This window comes from Giraffa tippelskirchi, chromosome 2 (genome assembly GCF_054371585.1).
Source record: "Giraffa tippelskirchi isolate mGirTip1 chromosome 2, T2T-mGirTip1v1.2.pri, whole genome shotgun sequence".
NCBI lineage: Eukaryota > Metazoa > Chordata > Mammalia > Artiodactyla > Giraffidae > Giraffa > Giraffa tippelskirchi.
In genome coordinates, this window is record NC_137276.1 from 84190885 (window position 1) to 84209561 (window position 18677).

Below are 18677 nucleotides of genomic sequence, written 5' to 3' on the forward strand. Positions count from 1 at the left end.
CTTGCAGTGCCTTTAAAGAGAAACGATGGCTTCAGCAGTTAGGAATAGCAAGAGTCCTAGCGAAAAAGAGCATTTCTAATCTGACTATCCAAGGAGGCTTGAGAGCATGTGAAAATCCTCCAGAAATTGTGCTTTGAAAAGTCACGACAACCCCAGTTTGTATGAAGACCTGGTCAAATAGAACTTCTAATCCTAATGCTAAAGTTTCTAATAACTTTTAATTTTGGGGTTTCTAATAACAGTTCTGATGCTACATGAATATTTAAAGTTCAATAACATGTTTTCTCAAACTCCATCACCCTAAGTGAAAATTTAGGGCATTTGTTTTTACACAAAGAGTCTGAGGTAGAATTCATAAGCAGTTGCCTGTGGGAAGGTGAGAAACAAGTACATGAGCAAGAATGTTTACTCTTTCTCCCTCTCTCTCTCTTTTTTTTTTTTTTTGCTTTCTTGGGACTTTTTAAAATGCTTTTTGTTCTTTAAACATATGATTGCAGTACACAGTAAAAATATTAATTCAAAAAGTTCTATATAGGGAAAATATTCTATATAGGGATGAGATAACTGGATGGCATCACCAACTTGATGCACATGAGTTTGAGCAAGTTCCAGGAGTTGGTGATGGACAGGGAAGCCTGGCGTGCTGCAGTCCATGGGGTGGCCAAGAGTCGGACATGACTGAGCGACTGAACTGAACTGATATGGGAAAAGTCCCTGGTAGAGTTATAAATACCATCTACGCCTAATACTGGTCTCAGATATCTTTTGAATTTCTGCTAAAACACTGCTTGCTATTAATTTTTTTAAACTGATGTAGAGTTTACCTACAGTGAATTACAAAGATCTTAAATGTAAGATTCAACAGCTTGACCAAATATATACATCTGTGTAACTAATACCCCAGTCAAGACGTAAACACTTCCATTACCCTAGAAAGTTCCTTCAAGCTCCTAAATTTATCTTAATCCATATAGACAACTGCTATTCTGATTTCCTGATATACCTCCGCGTATAACACTTTCCAATTAAAGGAATCATATAGCTGTTCACTTTGTGTCTGGGTTATTTTTCTCAACTTAATCTATTGAGGCTCATTAACATTGTTGCATGTATTAGTAGTACATTCTTTTCTTTTTCTTTATGTAGTAATATTCCTTTATTCATTGCTGATATCACTGCTGGTATCTTTTGCTCTATTTTTATTTTTGCCATGAATAGTCAGTCTTGTAATGGTTTTGTCAATAACATTTTACTAATTTTATTAGTTTTCTACAATGAACTGCTCCTTTTGTTTACTCTTTATATTGTATATTTGTTTTCTAACTTGTTAATTTTTTTTTTTTACAGTTTCTACTGCTCTGATTAAATACTCTAGTCTTCTAATATTTTGGACATGTTATTCATAGTTATTTTTCAGTCCAGGTCTAATAACTCCAATATTTGCACTTCCTCCATATAAGTCTTCATTGGATCTTTTTTTTACTATTGAGTAGTATTCCACTGTGTGGTCACATCACAGTGTATTCAGATGTATGACATTTGGACTGTCTCCAGTTTTGCGATATTGTGAATAAAGCTGCTTTCGAAATTATGGTAAAGGTCTTTTTCTGGACATATCCTTTCATTTCTTTGGGGGCAAACATCTAGGTATGGAATTGTATGATAATACAGTAAATATATAGTAACATTATAAGAACCTACCTAACAGTTCTCCAAAGCAGTATTATAGTTTTCGCAGTATTATAGTTTTACACCTCTAGTAACAAGTGTCCTGGTCACTTTACAGACTCACCAAAATTTGGTGTCATTAGTACTTTTGATTTTTAGCTATTCTAGTGGGTTTGAAATGACTTCTCATTGTGGTTTTAATCTGCATTTCCTTGATGACTAAATGAATGTAAGACTACTGAATGACTTACTGCTTGACTTACTACTGTAAGACTTATGAATGACTACTGAATGCTTTTTCATGTGATTCTTGGTTATTTGTACCTTTTATTTTGTGAAGTGTCAATTAAGTTTCTGTCTATTTAAAAAATTCTGTTGTTTATCTTTTAATTATTGGTTTATTGGAGACTTTTATATACTCATGATACAAGTTCCTTGTCAGATGTATGTACTGTAAGCATTTTTTCCTAATCTGTGGGCTCTCTCTTTCATTTTATTAATGGTGTCTTTTGATAAATGAAAATTTTTAACTCCAATGGAGTACAGTTTATCATTTTTTTCTTTTATAGTACATGCTTTCTGCTTCCTCTCTAAGAAATCTTTTCCCACCCCAATGCCATGAAGATATTCTCAAATGTTTTCTTCTAGAAGTTTCAGAGTTCTTTAGGTCTATGTGTGTTTAGTCGCTAAGTGGTGTCCATCTCTTTGTGACCCCACAGACTGTAGATCTCCATGCTCCTCTGTTGATAGGATTTCTGAGGCAAGAATACTGGAGTGGGTCACCATTTCCTTCTCCGGGAGATCTTCCTGACCCAGGGACCGATAGATATTGTGTCTCCTGCATTGGAAGGTGACTCTCTACCACTGAGGCACCAGGGAAGCCCAAGTACCTTGCCACCTTTGTCAAAAATCAATTTACAATTGATGTATTCTTTGTCCTAGTTTGTTTTGGCTATTCTTAGCCACTTGCATTTCCAAAAAGATTTTTAAATAAACTTGTAAAAAATAATAAAAATAAAATAAACTTGCCATCCTCTATTTTTTAAAAAAGCCTATTGGGATTTTGATTGTTCGAAACTAACTTCTTAATAATAGTGAATCTTACAACCCACCATATATCTCACCATCCATGGTATATGTCCCCATTTATTTAAGTCTTCCTTGATTTCACTCATCAATGATTTTTAGTTTTTAGTGTAGAAGTCTTACAAATCACTTATTAAATGTTTTTTAAAATATTTAAAATTTTTGATTCTATTTGCTAGAAAGGTTTATAAGATAGATCCTTTTACAATAGTCAGAGACACCTAAAATCTAAAGCCAGCTAAAAATAGGTTTCTATTTTGATATTATAGGGTTGGACACATAGAAACTTGATACAAAAAAAAGGAAAGATGATACTGAAGAGATGTTGTAGGCAGCATGTACAGAAGTGTTAGTCATTGCAGAGACAGTAAGAGGGGATTGTAACTGGAAGAGAGCACAGCACAGGTTCTGGGGTACTGGTAACATTCTATTTCTTGATCTGGGTTAATAGATGTGTTCAATTTGAGAAAATTCGACAAGAAGTGGTTTTTCTTTTTCCAACTCTATACCCTTTTCTGAATGAATTCTATCATCCAGTTTAAAAAAGTTAACTAAAATAATGAGAAAAATTTTAGGAGTGAATTCATAAACTACTTGATGCCAGCTTCAGACTCATGAGAGAGCAGTTCACGTGATGGATGCCACCATGTTACCTTCCCCTTGACCATGTGTTGAACTGAACTGCAATTCCGTGCAAGAGATAATCAGTTCAGTTCAGTCGATTATTCATGTTCAACTCTTTGTCACCCCATGGACTGCAACATGCCAGGCTTTCCTGTCCATCACCGACTCCTGGAACTTGTTCAAACTCATGTCCAGAGAGTCAGTGATACCATCCGACTATCTCATCCTCTGTCATCCCCTTCTCCTCCTGCCTTAAGTCTTTCCCAGCATCAGGGTCTTTTCCAATGAGTCAGTTCTTCCCATTAGGTGGCCTGCCGGAATCCTGCTCCAGCTGGTCCAGGAGTACTCAAGGGATGAACGGCATCAGTGAGAGGAAAGAAAGAAACATTGTTTTTTTGATGGCCCAAAGACCATAATCTTTATTGCTTTTAGTCTCTACTTATATAGCACATGTTCTTCTATGTAATGACTCTTACAATATTTTTCCATTCAGATCAACATCCCCTGATTCTAAGATGTGTTAAAAGTTTTTTCCTAGCCCTTTGTCACATTATGGTTACATGTTTACCCCGAAACCTATTTTTATTCTACTAAAACAAAGCCTATGAATCATATTATTCCATCTACTTATTCTGTACAGCCTGCTACTACAGCGAATACAGTGTCTTGCTTCAGCGAATAAGTACTATAGCAGCATCTAAGGTCAAGAGTTCCTCATAGTACAGCCATTGTCAGTGGTGGTTTGTTTACCATCTACCCACATAACACAAGGCTATTTCTGGCAGGGACAAGTCTTTTGCAGTTTACCTAGAAACCATTTACAATACAATTCATATATTTCTTTCTGTTTATGCTTAGATTCTAAGGGGCACAAACATCTCTAGCACCCCAATCTTTATGAGAAAAGGCAATTGGCTTAGCTTCTGTAACTTTCCCTAATACATGATCCAAGTTTTCCAGTCATCAATAATAATCTCCTCATGAGGCCAGGTCACAACAGGCTTAGGGCTTGTTTTCCAAATGAACATGGCCTTATTCTCTGGCTGAGTGTTAGGGACTCACCAGCCAGGGGCCCCAGTAGGTTTAATCATTTTTGGAATGTTTCTCTTGGGCAAGGGATCATTTTTCTTTTCCCTGGACTATCGTGACCTCGTCCTGGAAGTCCCTACAACTCCAGCCATCAAAGAATGAAACAGAGTTAGCCACAACAAAAGCATAGAAACAGAAAGGAGTGAAGGTTCTGGCCCTGGAGAGAAACCGCTTTGCAGTTTCTTCTTGAGTGGTGCTATGACTTTGTCATCTGGCAGTAGATCCAGAAACAGCTCCCAACAGTGGCCAAAGTATTGGAGTTTCAGCTTCAGCATCAGTCCTTCCAATGGATATTCAGGACTGATTTCCTTTAGGATTGACTGGTTTGACCTCCTTGCAGTCCAAGGATCTCTCAAGAGTCTTCTCCAATACCACAGTTCAAAAGCATCAATTCTTCGACGCTCAGCCTTCTTTATGGTCCAACTCTCACATTCATACACGACTACAGGAAAAACCATAGCGTTCACAAATGGACCTTTGTTGGCAAAGTAACATCTCTGCTTTTTATATACTGTCTAGGTTGGTCATAGCTTTTCTTCCAAAGAGCAAGCATCTTTTAATTTCATGGCTGCAGTCACCATCTGCAGTGATTTTGGAGCCCCCCAAAATAAAGTCTGTCACTGTCTCCATTGTTTCCCCATCTATTTGCCATGAGGTGATGGGATCGGATGCCATGATCTTCATTTTTTGAATGTTGAGTTTTAAGCCAGCTTTTTCACACTCCTCTTTCACTTTCATGAAGAGGCTCTTCAATTCCTCTCTCTTTCTGCCATAAGGGTGGTGTCATCTGCATGTCTGAGGTTATTGATATTTCTTTTGGCAATCTTGATGCCAGCTTGTGCTTCATCCAGCTCGGCATTTCGCATGATGTACTCTGCATATAAGTTAAATAAGCAGGGGGACAATATACATCCTTGATGTACTCCTTTCCCAATTTGGAACTGGTCCATTTTTCCATGTCCAGTTCTAACTGTTACTTCTTGACCTGCATACAGATTTCTTAGGAGGCAGGTAAGGTGGTCTGGTATTCTCATCTCTTTAAGAATGTTGCACAGTTCGTTGTGATCCACATAGTCAAAGGCTTTAGCGTAGGCAATAAAGCAGAAGTAGAATCCCAGGGATGGCAGAGCCTGGTGGGCTGCCGTCTATGGGGTTGCACAGAGTCGGACATGACTGAAGCGAGTTAGCAGCAGCAGCAGCAGATGTTTTTCTGGAATTCTCTTGCTTTTCCTATGATCCAACGTATGTTGGCAATTTGATGTGTGGTTCCTCTGCCTTTTCTAAGTCCAGCTTGAACATCTAGAAGTTCTCAGTTCACGTACCGCTGGAGCCTCGCTTGGAGAATTTTGAGCATTAGTTTGCTAGCGTGTGAAATGAATGCAATTGTGGGGTAGTTTGAATATTCTTTGGCATTGCCTGTCTTTGGGATTGGAATGAAAACTATTTACCTATCATTGAAACATAACCAAGGAGATGCCTGGTACAAAGTCCCTGGGGCAGGAATGTCTATGAAGAAGAAAGAAATATGAAGAAATATGAGGGGCAAGGACGGTAGATGAGGAGGAGGATGATAAGAAGAGAATGTGACAGCACAATTGATTCCCTGCCAGAATCAACTGAAAAATTGTTGAGTCTTAATTCTTTATTCACTTTAGCTCTAGAAGTAAGATAGTATGAAGTGATATTAAGGTCTTACTTTCTTACAATATTAAACAGTTGTCAAGCAGTATATTAGCACAGACAGGCTACCATGGGACATTTATTCTAAACCTGAATCTTACTGAGATCAAAGTTAAGAGTCACCTTTTCTTTGCTCTAGGTCATTCTGTTCTTTCCTCAGGTATTATCACTTTCACAGTGTATTGAAATTACTTGACTGTATCCTTTACTATCTTCTCTTAGGCAAGGACAGTGTTTTATTCATCTCTAAATTGCCAAGGAATAGCATATGCTTGAGCTTTGAATAACTGCTCTGTAAATATTTGTTAAATTAAATAAATGAATTTTATGATAATCATGTACAAGGCATTCTCAGTGACATGTGCACACATCTGCTCATAAAATATAAATACTTCCACTTACAAATCACTTGCTTAATGCTAGTTTATTTAATTTGATCATCAAGATCAATTTCTTAATATGAATTTATTAATTCATCTGAGCATCATAGCAGCCCTGCATGGCACACTAAGGACAGTCATCATTAAAGTACACATCTTACAAATGAAGAGGCTAAATTTATAACATATAAAAACAACTTGGTGGAGGTCCTACAGGTAGTTAAGTGTCAGATTCAGGTCTAGAATCTAGAGTTTTGATTTTTCAGTCAGGTAATTACTTCTAAACAACCATAAGACTCTTGGTACCAGAAAGACACTCTATACATTATCCTAGCAAGTTCTAACTCCCAGGCTGGTTTCCCCAGCTATAACTTGCCTTTTTGACCACCTTCCTTGACCACTCCATTCTGCTCATCCTTATTTCCCATCTTCACCCCCAACTCCCATCACCACTCCCGCTGAAGTCCCTGAGATCACAGAGAAGAAACGCTATATTATATTGGCATAATAGTATACCTATTTGGAAATTCATTTCAGCATTCCTTATTCCCTCTATAATGGACATTCTTTCAATAATGTATGAATAAAATCTTCAGAAAATGCCATTTCTGCTGATCTGCAACATAGTCTAAGTAAAAATTGTACTCTCTCTGCAAATGCTGCTTCAAGACCTAACAAGTTTAAGGATCTGCCTTTCTGTGCTCCCACACAGGAAACAGAGAAGCCTGGCATGCTGCAGTTGGATGGGGAAGCAAAAAGTCGGACATGACTCAGTGACTGAACAACAACAATAGGAAAAATTTCAGTCTCAGTCACATGTAAGGGATGAGGGAGATGCAGAGAGTAGAGATGAAAAACATTTCCAATGTTCAGTTCTGCTCAGGAGATGGCATATAGATATCTTGGAGCATATAGTTAGCTTTTTATCTATATCCCTAGATATAACAACCATAGATGTGAAATTTCTCTTTTCCCCCACCCTTTCCTCCACTAAGAGAGTGAGAATTGAGGAGTCATATTCTTATTAATAAGCTGTTTAATAGTCTCTTATATTTGAACCACAGCAGGGGAGAAGAATGAGCTGGTAAAGGAACCATATTCTCCCACTGCCCTTAACACATAAAAAAAAATAAAGACAAGCATGGATCATTGCCTTCCTCCTCCTCATCTTTATCCTAATTTACAATCACTCACGGAACTTGTTACAAACCTCCATCTTACAGGATGCTGTGCAGAATGATGGATTTCGGAGCAGGTGGTCAAGGGCTCTGACCTTCTTCCATCTCTGTCACTGGCTGATAACACAGTATCTGGAGCTTTGGATTCTTCACGTACAAATGATGACCCGCGCCGTAAAAACAGCCCGTCTGTACAAACGATGGCATGGTTATTGAGAGCATTAAGTGAGATAAATCAAGTAAGATAATATATACAGAAGCTCTGTGCAAACTACTTAGCTCTAAAAAGTGTTATTTTCAGTTGCTTGACCTGTCTCAGTGTCCTTATCTCTATCGGGGACAATAAGGGTACCTACCTCATAAGGTTCTTGTGAACTCTAAACAAGTTAATAACCCTAAAAACAGTTCCTGACATAGTGCTTCATAAATGTTAGCTACTAACATTATTAATGTAAGCTCCGCAAGGGGGCGAGTCGAATTTTAAACTTCTTTTCATCTTCCTCAGAGCAAGGTATTCTGAGCCCGGCAGGCGACATGCGATTTGCAAGCTGCAGGATCTCCGGCTCCCAGTCTGCGCCTAGGAAGGCGTTTGAGTGTAGGACAGCCTTCAGCCGGAACCCAAACCTCCGGGCGCTGAAGCGCCGGAGCCTCTTTACGCTTGGACTCAGGCCCCGGAAGTGGTGAGGGTGGGGTCGGCGCTGGCCAGTGAAATTGGCTATCCAGGGAAGATGCTGCTGGACCTGTCGGAGGAGCACAAGGAGCATCTGGCCTTCCTGCCGAAAGTGGACAGCGCAGGTCAGGGCGCGCGGCGGCTGAGGGTGGTTCCCTGCGGTCTGGGGAGGGGATCGGGGGAAGCGCCCGGCGCTCAGGGTCTCCTGGCTTCCGTTGCAGTGGTCGCAGAGTTTGGGCGAATTGCGGTGGAGTTCCTGAGGCGTGGCTCGAACCCTAAGATCTACGAAGGCGCTGCCAGTAAGAAACGGGGAGGCACAGCAGTGCAATCTGCTCGGGGAAGTGTGGGCCATTCTCTTTCGCCTTGGAGAGGACGGGGTTCTTGCGACTCTAAGGGTGTTTTTTTTTTTTTCCCCGTTGTGACAGAATAAAAGCAGAAGGGCTTTTAAGTCAGGGCGCAGACCCTGCCCGTGCTCTAAATGCTGAGTTTTTTAAAGCTAGTGTTTTTTGGCGTGTAATGGACATAACACCATCTGCCAGATACACTATGATGCTTACCTGCATCCAAGTGTGTGGAATAGTTCGGTGAACCATAAATACGCAAGTGTTTGGCTGTTGTTCGTTGTTCAGACATCTGCTTTTACTGAAGTATTTTTTCACCGATGGACGAGGGGAGGTTTCAGGTATTGTCTCTTCTGCTAGGCTTGAAGTAGCTGCGCACTCAGGAGAGAGATAGTACACCTGGTATTGTCTCCACGCATCTGTATTTTGTAAAGAAGGTTACATGGTGGGAAATACTGAAGGCATTTGCCTGGGAATGGCGAATGAGCAGGAGGTTATTACCAAAATTATTTTTTATTGCAGTGTTTGAAAACATGGAGTAATGGATAATATTTACTCTTTTTCAGGAAAACTCAGCGTGAGTAGTGACACTGTCCAACATGGTGTGGAAGGATTAATATACCTCCTGACTGAAAGTTCAAAGCTCATGGTAAGGGCTTTTGTGAGCAATTTTGCATTACCAGGACCTTAAGGAGGTTCAGTATACTCTATATATCAGTCCTGGTAGGATCTGCTTATTTCAGTAATGTTGTTACTGGTTTATAATTGATTGAGTGAAGCCATGCGTACATAATCTGACTATAATGTGATCTGCTGGCATGAATACCTCTTGTTAGTATAAATTACAATTGCCTCTTAATTCCGCATGTTATGTGTATCCTAAGAAGAGGGAGAATGAAATGATTTAACTTTTTGTGTATTAGCAGTATCTAGCTTGTTGAAGAATTGAGAAAACTGGGCATTTTAGCAGTTCTTTTTGTATTTTAATAAAGTATTTTTTTCTCTTTTTGTCCATATTTTCCCCTTTTTAATACTGGCTGGGAATCTTGTACCAGTTGTTGTTTCTCCATGCTCTTAATAGAAAAAATATTTGAAAAATTACAGCTGGCTACATGGGGCTTCCCAGATGGTGCTAATGGTAAAGAACCCACCTGCCAATGCAGGAGACATAAGAAACTCAGGTTCAATCCCTGGGTCAGGAAGATCCCCTGGAGGAGGGCATGGCAATCCACTCCAGTTTTCTTGTCTGGAGAATCCCATAGACAGAGGAGCCTGGTGGGCTACAGTCCATGGGGTCGCAAAGAATCCAACAGGATAGAAGTGACTTCACACACACACACACACACACACACACACACACACACACAGCTTAATTTACATATTGTCCATTCTACTATTTCTCAGACTTACCTTTTAGTGAGAATCTTGTGTGACCCTTTTAAACCAAATTCCTGGTTCCTGTCTCAAACCTGTTGAATCAGGTTTTCCAGAAGAGGGGCTTGAGAATATTTTTCCAAGGTGCTTTAAATAATTCTTAAGATCAGGTGAATTTGGGAAACTACCCTAAAGGCTTAACATTTTGATAGCAGATCCTCATGCTGGAAGTGATGAAAGACAGGGTGTGGCTTATTGAGTTATGGTGTTTCACCCTAATAATTAGGGTGAAATAATTAGATTATTTGAGTGGTTAACTGCATAAAAATATATTTTATAGATCCCTTTTGTCAGACTTCCTAAAATGTTACACTTAGAGGTGTTCCACAGCTAATGCTCTGTCACATAAATCTGTGTTCCATTAGTTGATATGGGGAACTCATTTTTGCTTCCCAAGGTGATCTTTTCTGGCCCTCTTTAGAGCTTTCTTGGCTCCTCTCCTCACAATAGATCACTAGCCTCCTGCTCTTCGATTTAGTTGAGTTGAATCTTCTGACAGACTACCTGATGTGATTGGTCAACAAACCTAGCCCACCTGGCCACAAAGACTATAAGCCCTCCGCACCGGCATGAGCCCATTTGATTTATTCAGTTCTGTCTTCCTAGCATGGGACCTATCCCATAGTAGGATCTCAGGAAATACTTGCTAAAGGGACAAGATAGCCTAAGCCTATGCTATTACGAACAGAAACAACTCTAATGACAGTGACATCCTCTCCCAGAAAGGGTGGCATGCAGGAACTGGAAAAGAGCAAGGAAAGTAGAGTATTAAAGTGGCTGAGGTGAATACAATGAAGGGAAGAGAAACAAAGAAAATAATTGTGCTTCCTCTACTTTTTCTCTGCCTGTTTATCCCTTCTCATGTTGGTCAGCCAATAAGGGAGTAAAAGCAAGCCTGCTCTTGGCAGTTTCCTTTTATCCTATTGAGAGGCAGTGCCAATGTTAGGGTTGCTTGGTCCCTAATAATGTTGTTCCATTGGATAGCCAAAAACTGTGACTCCACGTCCTTCTCTCCTACTCCCTTTGCTGGCCAAATACATGACTTTCCTGTGTCCAGTCAGCATCTGAATATCCCACTAAGATTTACCCAAACCGTTTTCTTCCACCTACTTCCTGCCTCTGGCAACCACCAATCTGTTCTCTGTATCCGTGAGTTTGGTGGGGCTTTTTTTGTTTTTTGTCTGTCTTAGATTTGACATGTAAGAGAGATCATACAGTATTTCTTTTTCTGTCTGACTTAATTCACTTAGCATAACGCCCTCAAGTTCCATCCATGTTGTTGCAAGTGGCAAGATTCCATTCTTTTTTGTGGCTGGGTAATATTCCACTGTGTATATATGTCACAACTTCTGTATGCATTCATCCTTCAATAGATACTTAGTTTGTTTTCATGTTTTAGCCACTGTAAATAGATGTTTCAGTGAACACGGGAGTGCATATTTCTGTTCGAATTTGTGTTTTTGGATTTTTGTATAAATATCCAGAAGTAGAATTGCTAGATCATATGGTAGTTCTATTTTTAATTTTTTGAAGAAGCTCCACACTGTTTTCCATAGTGACTGCACCAATTTATGTTCATACCAACAGTGTACAAGAGTTCTCTTTTCTTCACAGCCTTACCAACACTTGTTTCTTGTCATTTTGATACTATCCATTCCAGTGGATGTGAAGTGATATCTCATCATTTTGATTTACATTTCCCTGACGATTAGTGATGTTGAGCATCTTTTCATGTGCCTGTTGGCCTTCTTTATGTGTTCTTTGGAAAATGTGAATTCAGGTCTTCTGCCCATTTTTTAACCAGATTGTTTATGGGTTTATTTACTTATTTATTTATTTTGCTATTGTGTATCAGAGACGTGATTTGCAGATTTTTCTTTCATTCAGTAGGTTGCCTTTTCATTTTGTTGATGCTTTCCTTTGCTGTGCAGAAGCCTTTTATCTGAAGTAGTCTCATTAGTTTATTTTTGCTTTTGTTGCTTATTTTTAGTTTTATGTATCAGAAACTCAGAATTTGGAATAGTGGACAGGGGTTGCCTTTTACTAAGGAGTGTTGTTTCTTTTACTAGTCAAAATAAAATTCGTATATTTTTGTGCATATCCAGTATTTCAGCATTTATTAGACACAAATGAAGTTTGATAAACTTGATTCATTTTTAGATTTCTGAACTGGATTTCCAAGACTCTGTTTTTGTTCTGGGATTTCCTGAAGAATTAAACAAATTGTTGCTTCAGCTTTATCTGGACAATAGAAAGGAGATCAGAACTATCCTGAGTGAATTGGCACCAGACCTTCCCAGTTACCACAGCCTTGAATGGCGACTCGATGTACAGGTATGCCTTTTTTTTAAAATCTGACATAGAATATAAGATTTATTTTAGGCTTATGTCTTCACACTTATTGTATTCTTTACCACCCTAACCAAATTCTGGTTTGAAACTTCAGTTTTTTAATGTCTATTTTTAGACCATTTCACAAATAGTTCATTTTCTTTTTTTTTTTAATCCACACCACAAGGCTTGTGGGATTTTTTAGTTCCCCAACCAAGGATTGAACCCAGGCTCTTGGCAATGAGAGTGCTGGGTTCTAACCACTGGACCGTCAGGGAATTCCCCGTTTTCTTATATTTTTAATATGTTCACATTGGTTTAATTTGTGAAGTTTGTAAGAATAGGTTATTTTGGAAAAGCAGATGGTTATCTATATTTTTAAAGTGGTGCTTAGCTTTTAGAAAACCTTTTTCTGTCTAAATAAAGCACATTTGTAGAAGTACACAGGTTAGCATATAGCCCAATTAATTATCATGTGGTAAAAACACCCATGAAACCAGCACCCATGATCAGCACCTCAGAAGCATCCTTCTTGCCTTCTACAAGTTACTTCCCCATCCTTGTTTTCAAAGGTAACTAGCATCCTGACTCTTAATGCACAGATTACTTTTTTCTGCTCTTTAACTTTCTATTCATGAAATGATTCAATAAATATTCTTCTATGTCTGCCGTGTTTTTATGAGATTGGGTTGTTTTTAAAGCCACGTACACAACCAAAAAGGAGTTTTCAGACTATTGCTTGCAGCCCTTTCTCAAGCAGTGACAGATAAGCTAGTTAAGAAATATTTATTGAATGCCATCCAATCACTGATTAGGGCTGTGCTGAATGCTTTGGGAACCATAAGAATTGTAAGACGCTTTCTCAGCTGGAAAAGCTATTATTTGTTTAGTGATATTAGATATCTCAAAATAACTAGTAATTAAAGATAGTTGTGCAATAAGGTTCTGGAGAAGAAAAAAGAATATAATTGTATAAATAAAGGTACTTCTGAGTATTTCAGAAAAGCTGTATCTCAGATAGTTCAGTGTACACTGGCATGATCCAGAAAAGCATCAATAAAAGAAGGGTAAATTTCAGAAAGAGAAATGAATGGAGAAAACCAGGGTCATATTATTAAGAGAGGAGACAGCGTAAGTTGTAAAGGCCAACATGAATCTGAGAGTGAATAAATGAATATGTGGGATAGCTCCCTAGTTCCCAAACTTGATTGCACGTTGAAATGATCTAGGGAGCTTTAAATTCTTATATCTATGTTCTGCCCCAGAGGTTCTGATTTATTGGTACAGAGTTTTACCTGGGCATCAGGATTTTTTAAAGCTCCCTCATCACCCAGGTAATTCTAATGTGTAATAACGTTTGTAAACTGCTGTAATAGTAGATTCTTCCTGATTTGAGTGGTCCAAATAGGTTACAGAAATTCAGCTAGACAAACTTAGCAATTGTATCCCAGTGTGTTGAGTGGTTGAATACATATTAACACAGGAGAAGGTATAAGCAGATTATAGGCTCCTTGAAGGCATATGCAACTTGCTTTTTTGATTAAACATTTTCTTTTTAGATTTATTGATGACAGTTCAGGTTGCTGTAGTTTACTTCTTTTCCCTGTCATTTAGTAAGCATTTCATTGTATGAATATTCTCAATTTATCCATTCTGTTGGTAAAGAATATTTGAGATATGTCTAGCTTTTGGCTCTTGGAAACAAATACTATTATGAATATGTGTGTATGTGTAAGAGTTTAAGGTATGTACCTAGGAGTGGAATTGCTGGTAATTTATCTGTTTTCCAAAGTAATTCTCTCATCACTCTCACCAGCAGTGGATGAGTTTTCATTACCATCACTTTGCAGTGCTCCTTACGGGCAGGTTTCTAATTCTTGCCAGTCTGATAAACAGCATGATTTTATTGGCCTTTTTCCTGATTTCTAATAAAGTTGAACATATTTCCTGTGTTTATCTATTTTTATTACTTCTGCAAAGTGCTTTCATAGGTCTTCTGTACAATTTTCTTGGTTTTGTGGGGTTTTTATTAAATCAGAGCACTTCATAGATTCTTGGTACTTTTTTTTGGTTATATGTGTTACGAAGTATCTTTTCTCAGTTTGTGGCTTGTTTTTTTTCCACTATTTTTAGAAATCTTTCCAAGAAATTTTAATAATTTTAATGTATTTCAGTTTATCAGTTTTTTCTTTATACTCTTTGTTTTTATATCATGTTTAAGAAACCCTTCCATACTGTATGACTACCTATACATTGTAGTTTTTTTGTTTTTTTCCCCAAAGATTTTAAAGTTTATTGTTCATTTTGAAGTCTGTGATTCATCTGAAATTCAATTTTTGTGGATGCTGTAATGTCATTATTCATATGTTCAGCGTGATTGTTAAATAGTCATTATGCTCTTATTCCATTCAAAACTAAGCTTGCAAGCAGAAGCCTCAGGCAACAGATTAAACCATCAGTGACTATAAAGCTCCACCTTAATCGGAATGGAGATCACAGCACCCAAGTTCTGCAGACAGACCCAGCCACCCTGCTCCACTTGGTTCAGCAGTTGGAACAAGCCTTGGAGGAGATGAAAACAAACCACTGTAGAAGAGTTGTGCGCAATATCAAGTAGTCCCAATTTGTTCTCTTCCTTCTGAATCACTTGTGAATTGATGATACGCAGTAGTTATTTTTCAAAATCAGTTTTTTAAGTTGATAGTGATCAATACATAGAGATTTCATAAAATTTCTTTTCCTGTGTCAAGATACTGAGGTCATGATCAGAGGCTAAGTGAAGTTTCTTTCTCGGTGCTAAGTATGGTCAGCTTCTTGAGTTAAGATGTAGTTTGTATTGTAAATGTATAAATAGGATTGAATCAACTGAAAGTGAATCTATACTGTTCAAATCCTCTGTGTATGTAAATGACTATATTTTTTTGATGCTTTTTCTGACTAGCTTATTATTTTCTTCCGTATTGATCTAAACTTAAAAATAAAGTTCACAGTGTAATTCTATGACTATTCATAGTATTTCTAGACAATTTAATGTTTTTGACTTTAAAGCACACCATGATGTTAATAGCCACAGAATACTGGGAAGTGAATATGAATTTTTTAAATGCAACATTTTTTAGGCAGTTCATGTATTTTATTTGGCTGTGAATATACTAAGTACTTACCTTGTTGCTTCAGTTTAAGTTGCCATGCTAATAAGCTTAAATAGTACTCAAATTTGTGTGAATATATTGTAGTTTATCAAGGATCAATTTTTTCCCTATTACCAAAGCATCTAAGAGACACACTGCCATTCAACATTTATAAACAATGGATGCAGGCATGCTGTAATAAGTTCTTAATTATCTAGATATAAATTACAATCACTTTTTAAAATTCTGTTCGAATAAAGTGTAAAGAGGGCAAAGGGAGGCCATGTTTACTACATTCCAGGCAAATTTCCCTTCTCCCTTAAACAAAAACTTGATTTTTGTTTTGTGTTGTTTTTAAGTGGGTGACTATAAGCTGTTAGCCTGAAAAATTAAGATGCCAACATGTCAGGTCAGTCTCAGGGACACAGTACACAGTACAGGGACACAGGCAGACTTAAGGAGTAACAGTCTTGAGGAGAAAGTTGCATGGAAGGGTAGAAAATGGAGTTCAGTCTTAATTATCTATCCAAAACCTTATCCTGAAAATCTCATCCCATGGAGCAACCCAGGAAGGACTTTAGAAACGTCAGACTCTAAGCAGTACTCTAGGCTCTGTTGTTACTTTGCGCCCTAAGAGTTAGAGATTTCCAAGTCAAAGTGGCATCGTGTTTCTTCTTTCTCTTAAGAGAGAGCCTAGCAGGAAAAGAGGCCAGTGGAAGAAAAGTGCAGTTGAAATTGCCACCCATCATCCCCTTGCAGGCATCTTTTTTCCATAGATGTGTGGAAAAAACATGTTATGCACTTGCAAAATAACTATAAGCAAACTATACTCTGATAATTTTTAATTATAGTGATAACTTGATTAATGAAGCTTTCATGTTAACAACCTCACAAATAAGAGAAAACTTTACATATTACCTGAAATTGTAGCATATGTCATTGGGTTAAAAGCAACATGCCTGCCAAGCTTATACATTAAAGATAGCTCTGTGAGGCTTCTTATTTGTCCACATTGGGTGGAAATAAGCAGGGCTGACTCCAGCCAAAATTGAAATAATATCCTTGTGTCTCCTTAGGGCAACTTTTTTTCTTCCTCTATATCCACTATTCTTATCCCAAGCAAAACAACAAAGCATGTGTTAGTCTGTTTTTTTTTATTTGTATCAAACTCCCCTTGTCTTTTTATTACAGTTTATGGGGTTCTTATGGCAAATATACTGGGGTGGTTTGCCGTTCCCTTCTCAGGAGAAGAAGAGGACGACAGAGGATGAGATAGTTGGATGGCATCACTGATGCAATGGACATGAACTTGGGCAAACTCCAGGAGATGGTGGGGGACAGGGAGGCCTGACATGCTGCAGTCCATGGGGTCATGAAGAGTCAGACAAGACTTGGTGACTGAACAAAACCCCCTGTCTCCAGTCTCTGTGCTTTGTTATTCTTTCTGATGTTCTTCTTTGCTTTTTTGGGCCAGAATGAGTTGGGAGCAGTCTTCCTTTTGAATCTGGAACACACTTTTTTTTTTTTTCCACAGAGCATCTAATGAGCCTCTTCCTTTTCTTGTTTGAACATTCCACACCCTTACCCACTCCTCTGCCTTGTTTGTTTTATGGCACTTTTATTTTTTGTAGTTTGTATATGAATATATTTTCTGCAGATGCAGTCACTATTCTACTCTCCTATATGACCAGGTTTCTTGACTCTGGGATATGCCTTTCCATCTGTAACTATCTAAATGTTTATTAAAAGATTTTGGATTACGAGTGTGTGTATTTTTTAGGATTTGCTGATGCATGTTTAGACTTAAGTGTAATAGCTCTTAAGTCTCAAAGCCAGAATGGTAACATCTCATTTCTCAGAACAGCTCTGTGAGTAGGGAATAGTCAATATATGTAATTACAAAGTCTACATATACTTCACCGATTGGAAGTCTCCTTTGTGTTTCACAAAATTCCGTGAGTTTATTTTGTTATTGATATTTCCAAGCTTGAGTAAATTTAAAACAGCAAACTAGAAAGTGGTGTGGATACTGTAAGAAGAAAATACACTTTTGTGGAAACTGGAAAATGAGAACCTGATACTAAGGAAAGTTTGAAAAATCATTAAGTGTGTAAAGCAATATTGTAAAGTAGTTAGCCTCCAATTAAAATAAGTTAATTTTTAAAAAAGTGTGTAAAGGATGCTTGTGTGGGAACTCTTAAAATGTATAACAGTATGTTGCCCTTTAGAGTATGATCCTATAAGAAATCAGTCTTTGGGAATGGACAAAAGGATTTAAATTTAGTTTTTGTGGCTTCTTATGGATCCTTGATAAATTGTCAAAGCTTTGTTTTCTTCATCTCTAAAATAGAAATAATAACACCTGTCTCATTGGCTTGTAGAGACCAGATGAGACCATGCATATAAAATGTTTAGTATAGTATAGGGCTTTAAAATATACTTATGTGGACTGAGGATCTCATTATTTTATAACGTTGAATTCTGTCTAAAACACTCTATTTAAGGAACTGAGAGAAAATGTTACCTGGTAGTTTCTGGGTGGTAGGATTATGACTTTCTTTGCCTTCTTAATTTCTATACTGAGTTTAACTTGTATTAAAAATTTTTTTTTGAAGTCTAAAGGAAGAAGGAAAAAGATCAGGGAACTTAAATACATTTTTAGTAATACTTTTATTGAAAATTTTAATTCTTAGGGGTCTCCCTGGTGGCTCAGTCGTAAAGAATCCACCTGCCAATTCAGGAGACACGGATTCAATCCCTGATCCAGGAAGAGCCCACATTCTTCAGAGCAACTTAAGCCTGTGCACAGTTATGGAGCCTGTGCTCTAGAGCCCAAGAGCCAAAACTACTGAGCCCATGGACCCCAAATACTGAAGCTCAAGTCCTCTAGAGCCCTTGCTCCACAGCAAGAGAAACCACTGCAATGAGAAGCCCACACGCCACAACTAGAGAGTAGCCCCCACTCTTCAAAACTAAAAAGCCCACTCAGCAACAGAGACCCAGCACAGCCAAAAATAAATAAAATTTAAACAAAACAAGAAAATGTTAATTCTCAGAGTGATACA

At 38.0% G+C, this 18677-nt stretch overlaps 2 protein-coding genes and 2 long non-coding RNA genes across 6 annotated transcripts in view; 3 read left to right on the forward strand and 1 right to left on the reverse strand.

Moving 5' to 3' along the window:
* The window catches only part of ANKUB1 (ankyrin repeat and ubiquitin domain containing 1), a 76697-nt gene extending 76501 nt beyond the window's left edge, over positions 1–196 (forward strand). For all 3 annotated transcript variants that reach the window (XM_081569455.1, XM_081569454.1, XM_081569453.1), the window contains one exon: positions 8–196. In XM_081569455.1, the coding sequence (XP_081425581.1) occupies positions 8–137 (130 nt within the window). In that variant the 3' untranslated portion in view covers positions 138–196. The remainder of the gene's footprint in view (positions 1–7) is intronic.
* Positions 197–363: 167 nt separating this feature from the next.
* Positions 364–5092, forward strand: LOC145538079 (uncharacterized). The gene is made up of 2 exons (XR_014076626.1): positions 364–2518; positions 3024–5092. It is a non-coding gene; the product is annotated as an uncharacterized LOC145538079 (long non-coding RNA).
* Positions 3769–8604, reverse strand: LOC145538078 (uncharacterized). The gene is made up of 3 exons (XR_014076625.1): positions 8062–8604; positions 7738–7894; positions 3769–5973 (listed from the first exon to the last, which is right to left on the reverse strand). It is a non-coding gene; the product is annotated as an uncharacterized LOC145538078 (long non-coding RNA).
* COMMD2 (COMM domain containing 2) lies at positions 8366–17372 on the forward strand. Its single transcript, XM_081569466.1, has 5 exons — positions 8366–8500; positions 8597–8674; positions 9283–9365; positions 12311–12484; positions 14901–17372. Exons 1-5 carry the CDS (start codon positions 8434–8436, stop codon positions 15096–15098), a joined length of 600 nt encoding a protein of 199 aa, XP_081425592.1. The 5' UTR covers positions 8366–8433; the 3' UTR covers positions 15099–17372.
* Positions 17373–18677: the final 1305 nt, after the last annotated feature.